The sequence below is a fragment of the Tympanuchus pallidicinctus genome, unplaced genomic scaffold (assembly GCF_026119805.1).
Source record: "Tympanuchus pallidicinctus isolate F22 unplaced genomic scaffold, pur_lepc_1.0 scaffold4, whole genome shotgun sequence".
NCBI classification, from domain to species: Eukaryota; Metazoa; Chordata; class Aves; order Galliformes; family Phasianidae; genus Tympanuchus; species Tympanuchus pallidicinctus.
Genome location: NW_026294758.1, coordinates 34072939 through 34091234, shown reverse-complemented (window position 1 = coordinate 34091234; position 18296 = coordinate 34072939). Strand labels below are relative to the sequence as shown.

Genomic DNA, 18296 nt, shown 5'->3' with positions numbered 1-18296 from the left:
AGATCAGAAGGGTATTAATTTTTTTTAAGAGTTACAATTCAGTCTATTAATGTGCAGATAGCTGTAAAAGCCTGCAGTGTGTTGACTTTGACAGAGAACAAAAACAGTATCTTTTCTGAAATGCTAAGCACAAACCCAATTTCCTATAGGTAGGTCAATAGCAAATGCTATCACAAGAAAGCCTTTAAATTTATAACCAATAAAATGTGTAGGAGAGCAAAGTGATTGTAATTCATTCTTTATTATATATTTTTATTAATAAGTACTGTTACTTGAGGCATGCATAATAACACTGCAACAAGTATATCTATCACAGCATTACAATGGCAACTTTCTGAATCCTGGAATTCTTGCATTTTGGAAACTGTCATTACTACCACTGCAGTCTTATTCGAGAATAGAATCAGCTCGCCCTGATAAAGCAATCTACTTCCAAAAACAACCAGAGAAGACTTTGGCACTAACTGCAGTCTTGGTTGTAGTTACATTACATCAAGTGATGTAACCAGTGAAGACACAATATCAAATTTTAGCTGTATTTTGAATGATACCTGGAGAGGGAATAAAGGAATTCATCATCCAGCAATTACTTAGAAGACAGACAGCAAATAACACAAATCTAATTACTGTTTTTAACCTTATTTCTTATTGTTACAGGAAAAAGACATTACTCCTTTTCTTGTAGTCATGCTTACAGTAAAAGAGCATCATTTAAAACCAAAATATATTGAAGTGTCAATACATAAAACAAAGACAATGAGTTCTCTGGGTCAGGCCATGATACATTGATCAGTGGCTGATGAGGAGCTCCTGTTCTGGCCGTTTAATGTGGGTGAATGCTTCTGTAACAGGGCTGCAGGTGCTCAAGCCCCACCTATTCCACATTCAGCTAAGCCGTCCAACTTCTCACCACACTACCTGTGGAATACTGGAGTGTGAATGCCAACAGTGCTGTTAACAGTGGCAACAAGTAATAGAGAAGGGATAAATAGGTGAAGTAGCTAGGGCTGTGGCAGCTCAAAACAAGAACCTGAATCCCTGTGGGCACAAATGGAGACCTGGCCTTTGAGAATGATGTACCTGCAAACAAGGTGCATGCCAGACACGTGGCCTTTGCAGTTTCCACAAAGTGCAACGTAAGGACAGTTTCACTCTTGCACTGCAGTTTTGCACTGAAGTAGTTCAGACCCACAACTGACAGCTTGACTTCTAAATCAAATATAGAAATCTAATTTTTAAGTACCTTAGAATCTAATGCGTAAAAAGAACAGTATTTTAGAAAAGTGCCTGTTATCCTGAGTCATTGCTTAAGTCACTCATAACTTCTTTTTATTTATTTTTTTTTTTTTTTCCCCCACTATCTAGAAGCTGTACAAGACACGAGTACATAGATGTGTATTTATTTTGGATGAAAATACCATATTTGTTTTTTTACTACTAAACCAGAATTATTTCTAATTGGATCTAGCACATTTCTAGTCTTTCTTGTAGTGTGCAAAAAGTATTCCAGGACTAATACAAATTTATAGGAGAAGTAATGAAAAAATGCACAGTTGGGTTAACTAACACCTGGCATCCTGCACCTTCCAAAATTTAAGCAAAAATTTTTCACTGAAGTTACTGATGTGTGAATCCATAAGGATGAAAATCTATTCATGCAGAGACCTAATGAAGTGGCACTGTAATAAGAGCATTCTGCTCTGCTTTCATTGGGTTACAGATATTTCAAAGTTTGTGGTAAATTCAATCCTCCTTCTTGGCAGGTAATTCCCTGTAATTTCAGTGCAGGTAACACCTCTTCAACAGGTTATGAAATAAACTTTCTTGTTCACAGTATGTAGCTCTAAGAATACGAGAAATTATAATTTTCACTAGATAGAAATATATATGGGGATAAGAATCTGACTTCATTATAGCCTCACACCTCCACAGTGTGTAATTATTAGCATAAATGTAAATCTTTAAACAAAAATATAGCAGCAAATCACCAGAGGGTCAGAAACCCTTCCTCAGTTTCAGAATTAGAATGATACAGACATCACTAACCAGCACTCCATTTGAAATGGCAACTCCTGGTGAAAAAAAGCGTCCTAGCGTTAATGAATCAACATAGTTAATTCCCTGATTTATTTTAATCCTTCTGCCAATGGCACCCTTCATATAGTTTCATTTGCAATAGTAAATGCAATGTTCTCATCAATTAAACCCTCCTGCAATTAATAAGTGTTATTCTTCATGCTCTTTAAGCCTCTGCACATGCAACAGAAAATGAATAATGCAATGAGGTCACATCCAGTGAAAATCTTTCGGAAAAATATTTTTCATTGCAAAACATGTGAGTTCTGTAAATGAAAGTGCAACTTCATTTCTGCATTAGATTTTATATTAAGCAAAGATAAGAGGCAAAGGAGCTGGCAGATGACAGGAGAAGACAAAAAAATGAAAACTCGTGTCTGACAGCTTGGCTTTAGACATGAAGAATACAAAATCATAGCACAGTTTTTCAGGCTGGAAAGGAGCTCATGAGGCTACATAGTCCAATCTCCTTCTCAGAGGAGGTTTAACACTGAATTCAGACCAATTAAAAGATGTTTCAACAAAATTGGACCTTCCCTCTTTAAGCATTTAAATTGGATATATACATTATTGTGCCTGCAGTAAATTGAACTCTTTAACTACGTGCATATTGAACAAGAGAAAACAAGCAACGGGTAGCTAAACATACATACAAGGCACACATCTAATCCACTTCTTGTAGTCATGTACACTTCATCTTTTCATATTAAGCCATGTTTTTTTAATAGGGAAAGACTTTTAAACAAGTGTACAGTTCTTGTGAATACAGGCAGAATTGGTTGCAGTGCAGAACTTTGTACTATGAACAGATGTTACAGTTTTAGCTAGTACTATGGTAACATCATATAATCCTCGGAAGCAAGAAACAAGAGCAACAATTCATACATCACTTTTTCATTTTTAATTTGGTAATTATCAAATGATTTCAGAGCAGGCACTACATCATTGCAAACACAATCAAGTATCTGTATTAACATGATATTGAAAAATAACCTTTTCACCTCAGTGTACACACGCGCATACACACACACACATACAAACAGAATTTAAAAAAATCTGTACAGATGAATTTTTCAGAAAGCAGCCCTAGCACAAAGAATTCATTTCTGTATCCTGACACATCACAAATTATTATCCTTTTTTTTTTTTTTTTTTTTTTTTTTTATTATGATAGGCTTTAAGGACACAAAATGTCATGCAATGTTACTCAGTAGAAAATGAACCAGTAAGGAAATTTATCTAGTTCGTGCTCAGAGAAAACAGAGAACTCCTTAAATAAAATAAGTGCCAATTTATGAGAAATCAGAAATATTTATTGTCCTTGAGCTTGAAAGGACCCAGTTACTGTGGTTCTTTAAGCTTATCCCCTTAGTAGACTTGAGTGAAGAAGTATGTGAGTACAAGAACCCAAGATTCCTCATTCCTTATTACCAGCTGCAAAGATGCTTCAAGAAAGGAGTATCCTGGTTGAATCTGAGTCTGAGAGTCCATCTTCTTGATTGCTGGCCTCATAATCACCCACATTATCAGCTAATTCAACATCCTGATCATCATTACTTTCTGCACTATAGTCAACTTCTTCAAGAAAGCGAGGCTCATCTTCATCCAAAACGTATGTTGTAGGGCTAAAATGAACAAGAAGTTGCATAAATTATGTTGAAGCTCTACCCCGAACACAGCATTGAGACTGTGCCCTGTCACTATCCTGACATAATCCAAAAATTACCTCAGGAAAAGTTTACCTGAAACTGATTTTTGATTACAGGTAAGACAACCAAGGGATAAAAACACATCTGTAACACTCTGAATTAATTAGTCAGTCATATACAACTCATTATCAACATGTCCCATGATAAGTCAACTCTATGATAAAAAAAATCACACTAATGACCTGTACAAACATCATATACTTATAGCACTATCATACATTGCTGCAGGACACAAATACAGAAATAGCAGCTGCTATAAACAAATTGAGAAAAAAAAAAAACACCAAATAGATCACATTCTAACAATCTGACTGGAAATGTATTTCAGTAAACACACATTTTACAGAAAAGCACTGTGAACAATTGCACTGTACATGCCAGAAATGACAAAAAAGGAGATTTTTTTTGGCCTACAATTAAGATAAATTTCCATGTGTCCTATGGCTGATACTGCTGTCTGCACAGCAGTCTGTGTCCTGAACTCACGGCCTCCAAGAACAATGGAACTGTCACCTTAGTGTAAATTAGAGGAAGCTTAGTAAGTAACTTTCTGATCATCTCAACAAGCGAAATTATAGGCACTTTCCAGATGCAGTTTCACTGCTCTCCCTTGGAACACAGAACACTTTCTGCTTAAAAGCACCAAGTATTGCTAAATATTTCATAAGTAATTTTACATTCAGATGAAGTACTAAGAAGATTTTCAATGCCTTTTTCCTAATAATCAACTCACACACAACTAATACAAAAGAGAGATCACCAGGTACTTGCATAAATGCTTGCCTATTAATTTTGATGACTTCTCTCTTAAGGCACACTTCAACTTATCTTGGTTGTGGATTTAAAATTAAAAGGATTAATCATTATTTCTTTCTAGAGGTCTATTAAGAGCTTAAGTAGATCACCTGAATCTTCAGTGCAATTTTTCTATTCAATACAAGGAAATTTCACACTGTTTTTCTTCTACTTGTAGTCTCAATAAAACACTACATTATAACCTTTTGTGCTGTTGGCAGTTAATTTATATAATGGAATAACAACAAATGAGATTAATTGATAGTCCTAGCTTATTAAAAATGGAAGTAAAACCTAAAATAGTACAAAAATAAATTATCGAAAACTCAATTCAGCCAGCCTCTGGATTCATATTTAAATCAATGTGTACAACTTCAGTTGAACAAAACTAGATACTCCTATTATTTAGCTGTAACTGGGGCAACAACCCAATATGTTGGTTGAAGAACTGGTGTTTTAACAAAACTGTTTCCATTTAAGACAACTAATGAGTGCAGGGAACAATCTATATCTTTTCTATGATGCCTCCTCATTTTACAGGTGGGGAAACCAAGGCATCATAAAGGATATGCACACTTCATGTGAATAACCTGTCACAGAACCAGAAAGGAAACACAGGCTTTTGAGCTTTCACCTTGTGATTTTTTCTACCTCAGACATTCACTACCTGACAAGTATTTTATAAGGGGAAAAAAAAAAAAGTTTAAGTGTTTCTCTTATTCAATGAGATACCAAGAAAGCAAGTATACCACATTTCAACAAATGCACAACTTTTTTGCAGCTCCTGCTTCTAACCATTTAACGTAGATGTGTACTTGTTTGATTTCATATACAAGAAATCCACACTGCAATTGCAGAGTAGACCATGTAATGCAATTCACAAGGAATGAAGCCATTAAATCTGAATGCTGGTCCTATCTTAACTAACAATTCTGAATACGGAAACAAAAAGCTACATACAACAGTATATGTCAATGACAAATTCTTCATAAGCCACTGACAGTGGGACATTAATACATTACTGTAGGCACTTAGGAAAATTCATGTTATTAAGAGGCTCTACAGTCTAGCAAAGCTCTCTGAAAAACTTTTTTTTTTTTTTTTTAAGTAAGTGTCATTATTTGGGAATTAAACTCACATAGTTATCCCAGTACAAGAAAGAAAAGGCCAACCAACACAGCCTGTTCTACATAAAAGCTGGGCAAACAAGCAAACCTCAAATTTCATATTTCACCTGTTCATAGAATGTTCAATTTTTCACTTCATTGCAAAATATGCACATGTATGAATTACATGTTTTTGTCACACTTCTGTGCATTTATTTCATATATATTCACATGTGTTTGCATACATATGCACACTCGTAACTTTTACAAAGTCAGACGATGTGCACGGTCTTTGAAGCCAGTATGTCTGAGAGAAGACGTTTTAGATATCTGCTCTGGTATTCAAAATTCTCAAGGGATACATTTAGTTGGTATTTCTTCTTTGATAAATCAAAATTATAAATTACATTCTCTATTCAAGACAATAACCAAAATAGCAGATCTGAGTCTCAAAACTACATAAACATTTAACTTCAAAACTGTCTCAGAAATCTGCCTCAGTTTTAGCTTTCTACTGCCATCCAAGATACAATGCACTATGACTTTTTTAATTACTGAAAACAAATATTAAGATTTTATATTTCTAGTTCTTAATTTTCCCTTTCTTGAATCTTCATTCCTTGCAAGACGGTACTCCAGTACTTTGTACATTCATAGGAAAAACTTACATACCACTTACAGACATTTGCTTTCCTGTGATGCTTTGCATCTGATGTAGCAGATTAGCCTTGGATATTTAAATTTCCATAAATCTTTATTCTATAGGGTAGCATGTATCTGCAAAGTATAATTATCAGTTCACTGAGGCTTGGTGAAAAGGAAAAAATGCAGAAATCCAAGCAACTGAAAAAATCTATTGCTGCTTAAGCAAATTCTTCATTTGCCTCCCTGCCACTGCCCACCCTCAACATACCTTGTGATAATATACTCTTAGCTGCCATCATGCTGATTCTGTGGGTTTTAATCTCCCAAATTTTCCCTTGAGCTGCATCTAATTAACTTACTCAGTAATTCCTCTTCCTCTACTCATATACCTCCTGCTTTTGATTTTAAAAGGAAACCATTATTGGTCTCAAATTTTGTTGTTTATCATACAACCAGAGTCAGCAGTGTAATGTATAATCTCAGTGGTTTATGTTATAAAATTTCTTTGAAGTTTTGCAGAAACTTACTTAAACAACATTTTATGGTGAAGTGATGAATTCATCAATATGAAGTAATACAACTGATACAATTTTGTGTTCCTCACATTTATTAAGAACTTTAAGAATATTCCTTTAATTTCATAAACTATCTTCCACAATCTGCCATCAAATAAACAGAATTTAGGAATGAACATAAACTCTCTCTGAAACATTATTTTTAATTACAATATTTTACTACATTTTTCTTACATAAATTAATGCTTCAAACATATTCAAAAATAAACCTGTGTTTATTTTTGTGTGCACATTTAAAAGCTTCTGTAGAAAAAGAAAGAAATATTCCCTGCCAAACCATGGAAAGCTGCAGATGCCTGAGGAGTTGGAAAAGGAAGGAGAGAAAACCTAAGAACTAATGATTTCTTTTAGAACTGCAATGGAAGGGAAAGAAAAATTCTGAAAGAGCAGAAGAATAAAGAAATATCACAAAGGAATCACCTGTACATACTTATGCTTTTGATTTATCTTTAGGATCTATATTCCTTTACAGGAAACAGCAAAACTGCAACAGTAGGCAACACCACAAATTCATCTCCATGTGCTGTTCCCATAAGGAGCTCTTCATCTGTTTGTTTACCGAAAGTATTAACTATAATCCTTAAATACTAAATTTAGAACTTCTAACACCAAAAAGAAAAATTATGTGCCAATTCCTTTTCAAACCATAAGAAGCTGTGTATTCAATTTCCATTTAAATATTTCAATTATTCTCATTTTCACTGTCACATAATTTCATTCTACAGCTTAATCAAAAGTTACCTTAACGCTTTGTGGAATCATCCTAAAATATATTTTGTAAAACTCAGAATTGGATTAAATTACTTGGGTTCAAAAATTGTTGACTGCAGTACTTTGTACACTAGTATTTGGATCACATTACCATAAATGGAAGAAAAGCATGAAAAGTGGTATCACAGCATCACAGAATGCCTGAAGTTGACAGGGACCTCTGGGTCCACTTGTCTGAACCCGTGCCCAAGTAGGCACACCCAGAGCAGCCTGCCCAGAAATACACCCAAGAGGCTTCTGAAGATCTCCAAGGAGAAGGTCCCACAGCCTCTGGGCAGCCTTTGTCAGTGTTCTTTTACCTGCATGACACCTGGTGTTCAGATTAGATGTTAGGGGGAAAGTTCTCACTCAGAATCTGGTGAGATGCTGAACAAGTTGCCCAGAGATGTTGCAGATGCCCCATCTCTGGAAGAGTTTAGTTCAAGGCCAGATTGGATGGGGCCCTGGGCAGCCTGATCTGGTGGGTGACCAACCTGCCCATAGCAGAGGTGTTGAAACTACATGATCTTTATGGTTCACAGAATCTCAGAATGGCCAGGGTTGGAAGGGACCTCAAGGATTATGAATCTTCAACTCCCCTGCCTCACACAGGGCCATCAATCTCCCCATTTAATACTAGACCAGGCTGCCCAGGGCCCCATCCAATCTGGCCTTGAACACCTCCAGGAACGGGGCATCCACAACCTCTCTGGGCAGCCTGTTCCAGCACCTCACCATAGTAAAGAACTTAGGATCCTTTCAACTCAAGAACATTCTAGAATACAATAATTTTTGTGGCCCTATGCTGGACCCTTCCTAGTAACTCAATGTCTCTCTTGCACCGTGATTCTGGCCAGGCAGTTATTAAGATGAAAGGAAACAAAGTAGGTCAAATTTGGTTTCTTTCTGGCAGCCTAAAAGGAGACCTTTTTGCAAGAGGATCTTTGTCACATTCTTCTGCATGAGCCCCGCACTCCTCGCCCCTACCACACTGATGCATTCTCTCAAGTCTAAGAGTGTAAGTGCAGAAAAATGGATTTTGCAACTGTTTTTTCCCTTTCACACAGCTCCTTTTAGCAGTATGCTCTTTCGACTGTTTCGCAGATATCCAAAAGCATTCAGAAAAGTGCAGTCTGCTTCCCTACTATAATTACATAAAATTAACAAAATACAAAATGTTCTAGAACATGCCAACGAGCGTCAAAACAACTAATGGAACAGCTAGAATTTCCAAAAGAGGTCAGGTTATTCACAAAAAATATTCCAGTAAGTCCTAACATGCAGTCATGTGTTTTTGTTTCATTACACAGACTTTACCACATCTCTCAAGGTAATAAATTTAATTCATACTGCAAGATTAGTATTACATTTAGTCTAATCTTTTCCACTGAGGATCACTTAAAAGACTGGCATGGTCACACATACTGAACTCTCCTCCCCACAGTTCCCCTTAGCACCTCTGCTGCCGCTAACCTGGAAACAATGTCAAGCAGTAGTTACATCTTTATTCACTTTCTTCAAATAACATTACAGCTGGATTTTTTGTTCATGTGTTTATATAAAGTAGTATGTTATGAGGCTGACTGGTACATGACTTCTCACCTTTTTTTATTGAATCCCGATGCTAATACACTTCTGATGTTTCTTTAGCTCTCTGCCAGAAACTGCAGGGAGTGACACATGTATGGCATTCCTCAATTCACAAAGTACAGTTTCAATGCCACTCAACCACATGTAACATTAACAGACTAAGAAATCCAGCACTTCTTTTTTTCTAAAACACCACAACTATCTGTGAACTGCCGCGTTAACTTCTCTTAGTAGAGACAGTATAAAATATAAATTCTGAATCTGAGGCACCACATGAAACAAAGCTGTGTAGAAATCTGGGGCTGTTCTTCAGCGCCACCCTAATAATTACTCACAAACACATCTTGATTCAAAATACTGCAATTCAAGGTTAAACATTTCAAAGAGACAAATCTATATTGAAGCTTGGTTCTAATAAAACTGACAGTCATGTAACACTTCTGGATAGGAAAATATTCTACAGTCATTTTAATGTTAGCTGCAAATGAAATAAAAACTCCTCTTGAAAATACGTACTCGAGGCAATACATGAGGAAGTGACAGAATAAGCATAACTTGTCTGTATTAACTCTTGAAGCTCAGCATCCTGCACTAATGGACAGAAGAAATCTTGTATTCCAATTGCTTCAATTAGCGTTCTAATTTAACACTGCCAAAACACTAGCACTCAGTGTTTCTGAGAACAGACTTAAAAACACTCTCTCATTTTCACAGGCTCACAGCATGGTTGAAGTTGGAAAGAACCCCTGGAGATCATTTTGTCCAACCTCCCTGCTCAAGCTTGGCTACCTAGATATGGCTGCCTACAAACATGTTCTTCTGAATATGATGACTTTTGAATATTTCCAAGAACAGAAACTCCACAACTCTCAAGGAAAGCATATTCCAGTGTCTGAGAACATCCACAGCAAGATGGGTTATTTTTATGCTTAAATATAATTTCTCTCTGTTTCAGTCTTTGTTCATTGTATCCTGTCCTGTCACTAACATATACAGCCTGGCTCTGTTTTCCTTACAGGCTCCCTTCAGGTATTGGGCACCTTAACAACAAGATCCCCCCCCCTAAGCACTCTCTAGGGGTCCCAGCTCATTCAGCCTTTCCTCCTAATGAGAAACACTCCAGTCCCTTAATCATAGTAGGGGTCTTTTGTTAGTCTCTCTCCAAATTATTTGTCTTCTGTAAAGGAGAGCCCAGACCTGGAAACAAATTCAAGCTGCGGGCTTCCCATCCCAGTGTTGAGTAGAGAGAAAGGGTCACTCTGAAGCTGCTGGCAGTGTTCCTCCTCACGCAGACAAAGATACCATTATTCATCCTTGCAGAAAAGGCACATGGCTGGTTCATGTCTAGCTTGTGTAGATCTACCAGGACTCCCAGGTGCTCTGCTGCTGAGATAATCTCCAACTTAGTGGCCCTCGGAATATACTGGTGCATGAGGTTGTCTCTCCCCAGGTACAGGACACTGCAGTTCCCTTTGCTGAGCTTTGCCTCTACCCATTTCTCGAGCCTATCAAGGCCTATCTCTCTGCCCTATCAGGCCACTTCTCTCAGTTCTGACTCAGAGAACTTGTTGAAGGTACACTCTGCCCCATTATCCAGACCATGGATAAAGATGCTGAACAGGATGGGATCCACTACTGAACTCTGCAGTACAAAGCTAACTAATGGCCTTCAAATAGACTTTATACTATTCTAGTCATGACTCTAGGCACCGCCTTTCAGCCATTCTTCAGTCTAACTCATGGTCTGCTCATCCATCTCATACTTCATCAGCTTATCTATGAGGATTTTATATGAGCCTGCGTCAAAAACCGTACTGAAGTTCAGGCAGACAATATCCACTGTTCTTCCCTTGTTTATCCAGCCAATCATTTCAGCATGAAAGGTTATCAGATTGGTCAAGCACACCTTTGCATTCAGTTCCGGTGCCCCCAACACAAGGGATACATTGAGCTAAGGGCCATGAAGATGACCAGAGGACTGAAGCACCTCCCCTACAGGGACATGCTGAGTGAGTTGGGGCTCTTCAGTCTGGGGAAGGGAATGGACCTTATAGAGGCCTTCCTGTATCTGAAGGGGGCCTACAGGAAAGTTGAGAAGGGACTTTTTATATTGCCAGGTTGCAACAGGATGAGGAGAAATGACTTTAAACAGGAAGAGGGTAGATTTAGTCTAGATATTAGGAATAAATGCTTTACTGTGAGGGTGGTGAGACACTGGAAGAGGTTGCTCAGTGAGGTTGTGGCTGCATCCCTCTTAAGGTATTCAAGGCCAGGCTGGAAAAGCTTTGAGCAATCTGGTCTAGGAGGAGGTGTCCATACACATAGGCTAGATAGGAATTAGGCTTAAAGTCCCTTTCAACCCAAACCATTTTGTGATTCTGTGACTTTTTCCTCTTGCTGAAAATCCATGCTGACTTGTCCCAATGATTTTCCCACCTTCCTGAATTCAAGCTTCATTTGTTTTCAGTATTCCACAATCTGATGAGGTGTTTAAATACAGAAACAGAACATCACCTCCCTACTTTTTCAGGGTACTACTGATACCCTTCCATATCTCCGCTGGTTTTACACAGTTTATAGACAAATTCCTCATTAGTATAGCGTCTAAAGTCATAGCAGCTCAAGCATCTCCCTATTTTAGTTCTATAAAAGCAGCAATAAGTGCCATTTTTCCCCAACATTACTTTAGCTAAGTTGGAGCTACAGCCAAAGCCACCATAAAACCATTCTGTGCACAAAATATGCCAAGGGATAACATATCATACCATGTAAATCTTGCCTTTTTATAATCTTACTTAAATGCTTTTCCGATATCTGTAACTCCATTTTATTTAATTTCTAATCATATTTTCAAGACGTGTTTGAAATCACTTGTTTACTGTGTACTGCAAATTACATGCACAAATAGATAGTAAATGATGATATATACGGATATACGAAATAGTATGCATATTTTTAAGTCAGCCTAGAGCTTTAATGATTTGGTAACTTAATGAGCTTACTGCTGAACAGGTACAATCCTTTTTTTTTTGTTGTTGTTGTTACCCAAACATTATTTCACATGTTTTAAATTCTTCAAATGTTCTACATATGTATATCAAAGGGGAAAAAAAAATAGAAGAAAAAATTCCAACTCCTAAGGTGACATTCAACTTATACAGATCAAGTCTGACTAAATAAATTTTTAATACTGTAACCAGCCATACAAAAAAATGCTGTCAGGAAGAGATAGTTGAGACTTATTGTTTTATTGAATATAATAACTACTTGATTACTTTTAAATTTACACCAGCAACAAATGTAACAATATAGCTGTGTATTACTGCTTTCTTCAGAAGTTTGAAGCAGTTGAATTAACAAGGTAGTGTAACAGCAACGTGAGTATATTGGAAAACTATCTTGTCACAGAAGATCATCATTCTTTTTGATGTGTGGAAGAACATTTTTGAGAGAATCGTCACTTCATTTGAGAAACTAATCTTTTCCTGAAAAATTCAAAATATAGTAAGTGTGTATTACCTTGTCACTTTACAGCTTGACTCAATCAGCTCACTTTCAATATCCAGCAGACCAGAAGGCAGATTGTATTCCAAAGGTGAAGCCATTCTTTTTAAACGCAGTAAGCCAACACAGAACTTGGCTCCCATTTCCTCCAGTTCTCTTGTCCCTATTTGCAACCCCTAATTTAAAAATAAGATTTAAAAATAGGTACCTGATGATGGACGCACACATACAGCAAAATTACTATTTACAATACATTTAAGAACTGCAGTATAAACACTTAGCAAGAAACAGATAGAACAAAGGATAACAAATTGAATCTCCTAAGGGAGAACAGCCATTTCTGGACACCTCCATATTTCTTCAGAGCCTCCTGCACATTTATGTAATATCCAACATTACATAAGTGGCAAAGTCTCCCATCATATTACATACATTTAATTTGGTGAGCAGTGCATTATGTAAGAAGAGTACCTCTAACATCAACTGCTTTATGAAAAAAGAATGATGCTACAGAGTGGCCCTCAACAATTACAGAATTAGTCAGTACTGAACCATATATATGATAACAGATTAAATGTCACAACCTCACTCAGTCTTCCCTCTGCATCTTCTTTATCTCAGGAGAATTTAAAGAGTTTAGTTTGTATCTTCTAATCCTCTCCAGGAAAAGGGTAGTTAAAAAGATGCTTTGACAAAATAAGCACAAGAGCAGAAGAACCAGGAACCAGTGGCAAGCTAAGCTCTCCAGCACGAGAATGTATGAAAGACAAAGAACGGAGTATATTTTTTTTCCTAAAAGCTACAACAGGCACACACACACAAGCTTTGCACATTGCCACACTGAAGCTATACCATAAAATAAAATGCAAGGTTAAAAAGAATTGTATTACTAATTGGTAGATTCTGAACATTCTTCATGTACTTTTGTTTTGAACAATTGCAAACTTTATAAATGGAAAAGCTGACAACTTTTATTGCAGCTTCTCTTTTTATCAGTAGTTTTCATATACAAAGAGTTTTTTACTAGCAAGAAAACTAAAGCAATACATTGTTCTATAGGTTGTCATCCTCCAGTCAAATGACACAGAAACCTGAAAGCAGTGAACAAGAGTTGGATACTAATTATTATTGTTAATAGTAATACTACTTACCTCTTTTATAAGGCTTTTGTGCTGTAGGTTTCAAAGCACTTTATTAATAAAGGAAGAATTATCCTCATTTTACTGATGGAGAAATGGAGGCAGAGAGGGTTGAAGCGATTTGCACAGTGTCTCACAGCATGTCACTGACCCCGCTGGGAACAGAAATCAGTTCTCCTCACTCCCAATGCAGTACCTTATCCACAGAGGCCAAATTTTTGTTTTTGTTTTGTATTTGTTTGCACATCAGTAACATTCGAAGACCCCAATCATAGCTGGGGCTCCACTACGCTAATCACAGGAAGACACAGTCCCTGCCCCAAAGAGATTAAAATAACATTAAGGACAAGAGGCAACAAGTAGGCAGAAGAGGAAGAAGGGTAACAGTAACCTCACTGTTACGCAGATTACTAACGTGCACAAATTGATGTTCAGAAACTTTTCCAATCATTGTCTATCTGTTGCCAAAGAACGTACAGTTAGTTGGCAGGCTCCTAATAGACAGTAGTATAAGAGGAGTGACTCCAAGTCGAAGAAGGATAAGAACACAGTATGAAATAAAGTGCAAAAAGAATTGTTAGAAAGATAAATAGCGTGTGCGTGTTTCATGGCTGCTATTTTCAGCACAATAGAAACAGGATATAACTAAGAGACCTAAAATGGAATAGATGAGAGATACGCATCTGTGAAGCACTTGTAGAGCAATCTGAACTGCAGTAGAAGCCTAAGCTATAACAGTTGAGAAGTATCTTCCTGTAATATGTTTTTTAAAGATTAGAAACAGTCATACTAGGACTTGGAGAAGTCATATGGATAGTAGAACTTTATATTGTTCTTTTCATTCAGTAGAGACTACAAAGATCTGATCATTTTTGTGAATTCAATGTCTAGAGATGCAAGGATCATGGTAAATTAATTTTCTTCTCTGCACTGTAAAATTTCCAACTGGCAAAGCCTTCTCAGTGAAGCTATAGATTAAGTCATGCTACCAAACTTATTACTCGCCAAACATGAAAGGCGTGTTTTTCATAATTCAACTAATGTTCAGCTTCCATGTTATCTGCATTACTGAAGAAATTTTCCTTCTATCTAGCATCTTAATTATCATCCACGTGTCTCTGAGCACTGTCTCATCTCAACTTTTGGCTTTTGCATATTGAATCAGAGATGGACCAGGCAATATTTGTAGCAGTAATCCTCAATGTGTTACAACAACGCATTAGCAGTTGAAGCAAGATTGCTTCCAGAAAAAAACTCTATCACAGATGATCCTGAATTCAGGTAAGAACTTCAGCTGAACAGCTTCTTTCCTTTCAAACTGAAAACAGCCTAGCATCATCAAGTAAAATGAAAAATATTAAAAACAATAATAATAAAAATAAAAACTGACATCCATCTTTGGCAGAGACTCATCATTTCTTTCCAAAAGAACATAACTTTTGAGTAATCTTTATGGCTTAATAAAATTCTGTGATAAGCCAGAAGAAAAGTTCTTCAGACTTTTACACAATGCACAGTTTGTCAGATAGGAACTCTCAAACCCTTCAGGGTGGCAAGAAGGTGGGAAGGGAATTTCTATAATCTAACTCCTTTTGTGTTTTGGAAAAACACATTACGAAACACGTCAGCCAATTTATACCATGTCTTCATTCACGGAAATGTTGGCCTCACTCTCTCCACAGGAAAAAAATCCCAGTCTCTTCATCTCTTTGAAGAAATGTTGCTTTTCTCATTCTGTCCAGTAGCTTTGCCTTTTCAGACACATTTCCTCAATAAACCAGAGCAGTATTACAGTAATTTAAAAAAAAAAAAAAAATGAAGCTGCTTCCTCTATGTTCAAAGGATGACTGAGATCTCACAAACTGTTTGATTCCAAGTGAACTAAGTGACAGAAGAGCAATTTGATCTCATCAACTTGTTTATCACAAGGGAGGAGGATCTTCCCATTTGAAGAAGTGATTTTTCCATGAAATACACTCATTTTTTCCTCCCTTATAGAAGAAGGGCTTTGCAGCATCAGCATCTTAAAAGTTTGTCCGTAAAGTATCTCAGTTCCTTATGAACTTTCTATTGCAATGCGGCACAGGCAATGAATGTTGATGCTTGTAGGAATATTCCAGAAGTTTCAAAGTAAGTTACTTGGATAGGTTTTTTAAAGCTCCATAATGTCATCACCTGATGAACAACTGAAATTATAAAGGAATATTCTGATAATAACGGGAATGCTTCTATTGTTAATTGCGAAAATTAACTCACTCATTCAGTAGTCACAGACCTACTAAAATTCATGCCAAAATATCTGTCTTCCTGATGTCTGGAAAGTATTGGAATATACATTAGTATTCCTTATTAATCCGTTGTTTTTTTTCCCCCCCTCCTCTCTTGTCCTAGCTTTACGGCTTCTTTTCTTGTCAAGCACATTATTTTTGACTTCTGGTCTTTTTTTCTTAATTGATTGTTCTTATCTCTATTTTGAAGCAGAGGAAATTGTGACTTTTTCTCTGAAAGTTCAGTTCAAAAACTTTTTTCAATCTGTAGCTAAGTTCAACACAGTGGCAGAAACCAAAGACATGATATTAGGGCTCTTTATTTCTCTTTACTTGTTGCTCTTCTAGAAATGTTTTCCTTGTGAAGTTCTCTGCTAGTGAGAAACAACCACCAGGCTCACCTACTGTTTCTCAAACATACACCCCTATTAAGTTGTGTCCTTCAAAAGAATTAAAGACAAATTCCAATTTGAGAAGATAAACAAGTAGGATGAGTATTCCTGAAGACATATCTAGTAGCAGAAGTGAATCAATATGAAATTGTTTTACTTTATAAGCTTTTTTCTACAGCCATACAGAACAACTCTTTTTGGAATCTTACTAAATACTCGCTGAAGAACCATGAACTGCCATGGTAAACTCTATAATTGCTACATGTAAAGAAAATTCTTATTTTACTATTGGTATTTATCACCATCCAATCTTAATAATCTATTAGAAAGAAGTTATCTAATTTTTTTTAATTACATGCATTCATATGTGCTATAAGCAATAATTAAGAGAAAGCTTGTTAAATCAGCAAATAAGCAAGCATACAATAATGTGTTTTTAGTGACAGAGACTGCTATGCAACCAATTTAATTTCATTTTACATTAGAGTACACAGAGATCTTAGAGGAGTTTTAAAAATCTAAGGTGAACAAGCAAGCAGGCAGGTTTATAGAAAAAGACACCAATGCAAATAGTAGAAATTATAAGCAAGAACAGTTTAACTTATATACTTTCTTACCTTATATTTGCCCTGGTCACATCCACATAATGTGCTTTCCATCGTGTAGCTCCTCTGTACTCCTATCTCCCTCCAGACAACAACTCGTGCTGTTGACTCCTTGGACTTTTCCACTACAAAGCTGCAGCTGCCCATACAGAACGCTGGGGCAGTTTGACTCAAGATTTTCGGGAGTACCTGCAGGAGAGTAATTTGAAAGCGATCTTGATTATTTTATTTCATTCATGAAAAGGAGACAGGGGAAAACATTCAATCACTAAGTGCCATTAGAAAATTTGGCTGTAGTTAGACTTAACAGACAAATAATAATATTGCACCAGCTGGAATTTAAAAAATCATACCACAGAATCACAGAATGGCTTGTAGGAGAAGGGAGCTTAAAGATCATCTAGTTTCAACTCTCCTGCCATGGGCATGGGCAAGGTTGCCACCCACTAGATCAGGCTGCGCAGGGCTCCATCCAATCTGGCCTCCAAGGATGGGGGGCGTACACAACTTCTCTGGACAACCTGTTCCTGTGCCTCACCACACTGAGTAAAGTATTTCCTCCGAATACCTAGTTTAAATCTCTCATCTTTCAGTTTAAAATCATTCTTCCTTATCCTACCACTATCAAATTGTAAAAAGTTGGTTGCCCTCCTGTTTATAAGCTCTTTTTCTGTACTGGAAGGCTGCAATGCCACCGCGCCAGAGCCTTCTCTTCCCCAAGCTAAATGAGTCCAGCTCAGCATATCTTCGTAAGAGAGATGCTTCTGGACCCTGATCATCTTCGTGGCCTTCTCTCTGATCTGATCCAACAGCTCCACATCTTTCCTGTACTGGGAGAGCCAGGCCTGGTCTCGGTACTCCAGTGCCTCACAAGGGCAGAGCAAAAGAGGACAATCACCTCCCTCAGTCAGCTGGCCACTACTCTTTTGATGCAGCATGGAAGACAATTGGCCTTTTGAGCTTCCAGCACAGACTGCTTGCTTACGTTCAATTCTTCATCCACCAGAACATCCATGTCCTTCTCCACAAGGCTGCTCTCAATGATTCTTCTCCCAGTTATTTAGGACTATTTAGGACTAAATAGGAATTCAGGACAAAATTTAGGACCTATTTAGGACTGGCCAGACTCATTGCACTGGGCCT

General features: G+C 37.1%; 1 protein-coding gene across 12 annotated transcripts in view; it reads right to left on the bottom strand.

Moving 5' to 3' along the window:
• Positions 1 to 222: 222 nt before the first annotated feature.
• Positions 223 to 18296, bottom strand: part of AGTPBP1 (ATP/GTP binding carboxypeptidase 1) — a 67787-nt gene continuing 49713 nt past the window's right edge. For 9 of the 12 annotated variants that reach the window (XM_052701594.1, XM_052701595.1, XM_052701592.1 and 6 more), the window contains 3 exons: positions 17166 to 17342; positions 12766 to 12926; positions 223 to 3701 (listed from right to left, as the gene is read on the bottom strand). In XM_052701594.1, coding sequence (XP_052557554.1) covers positions 3524 to 3701; positions 12766 to 12926; positions 17166 to 17342 — 516 coding nt within the window. In that variant the 3' untranslated portion in view covers positions 223 to 3523. The other 3 variants (XR_008210689.1, XR_008210690.1, XM_052701597.1) reach the window with 3 other exon arrangements.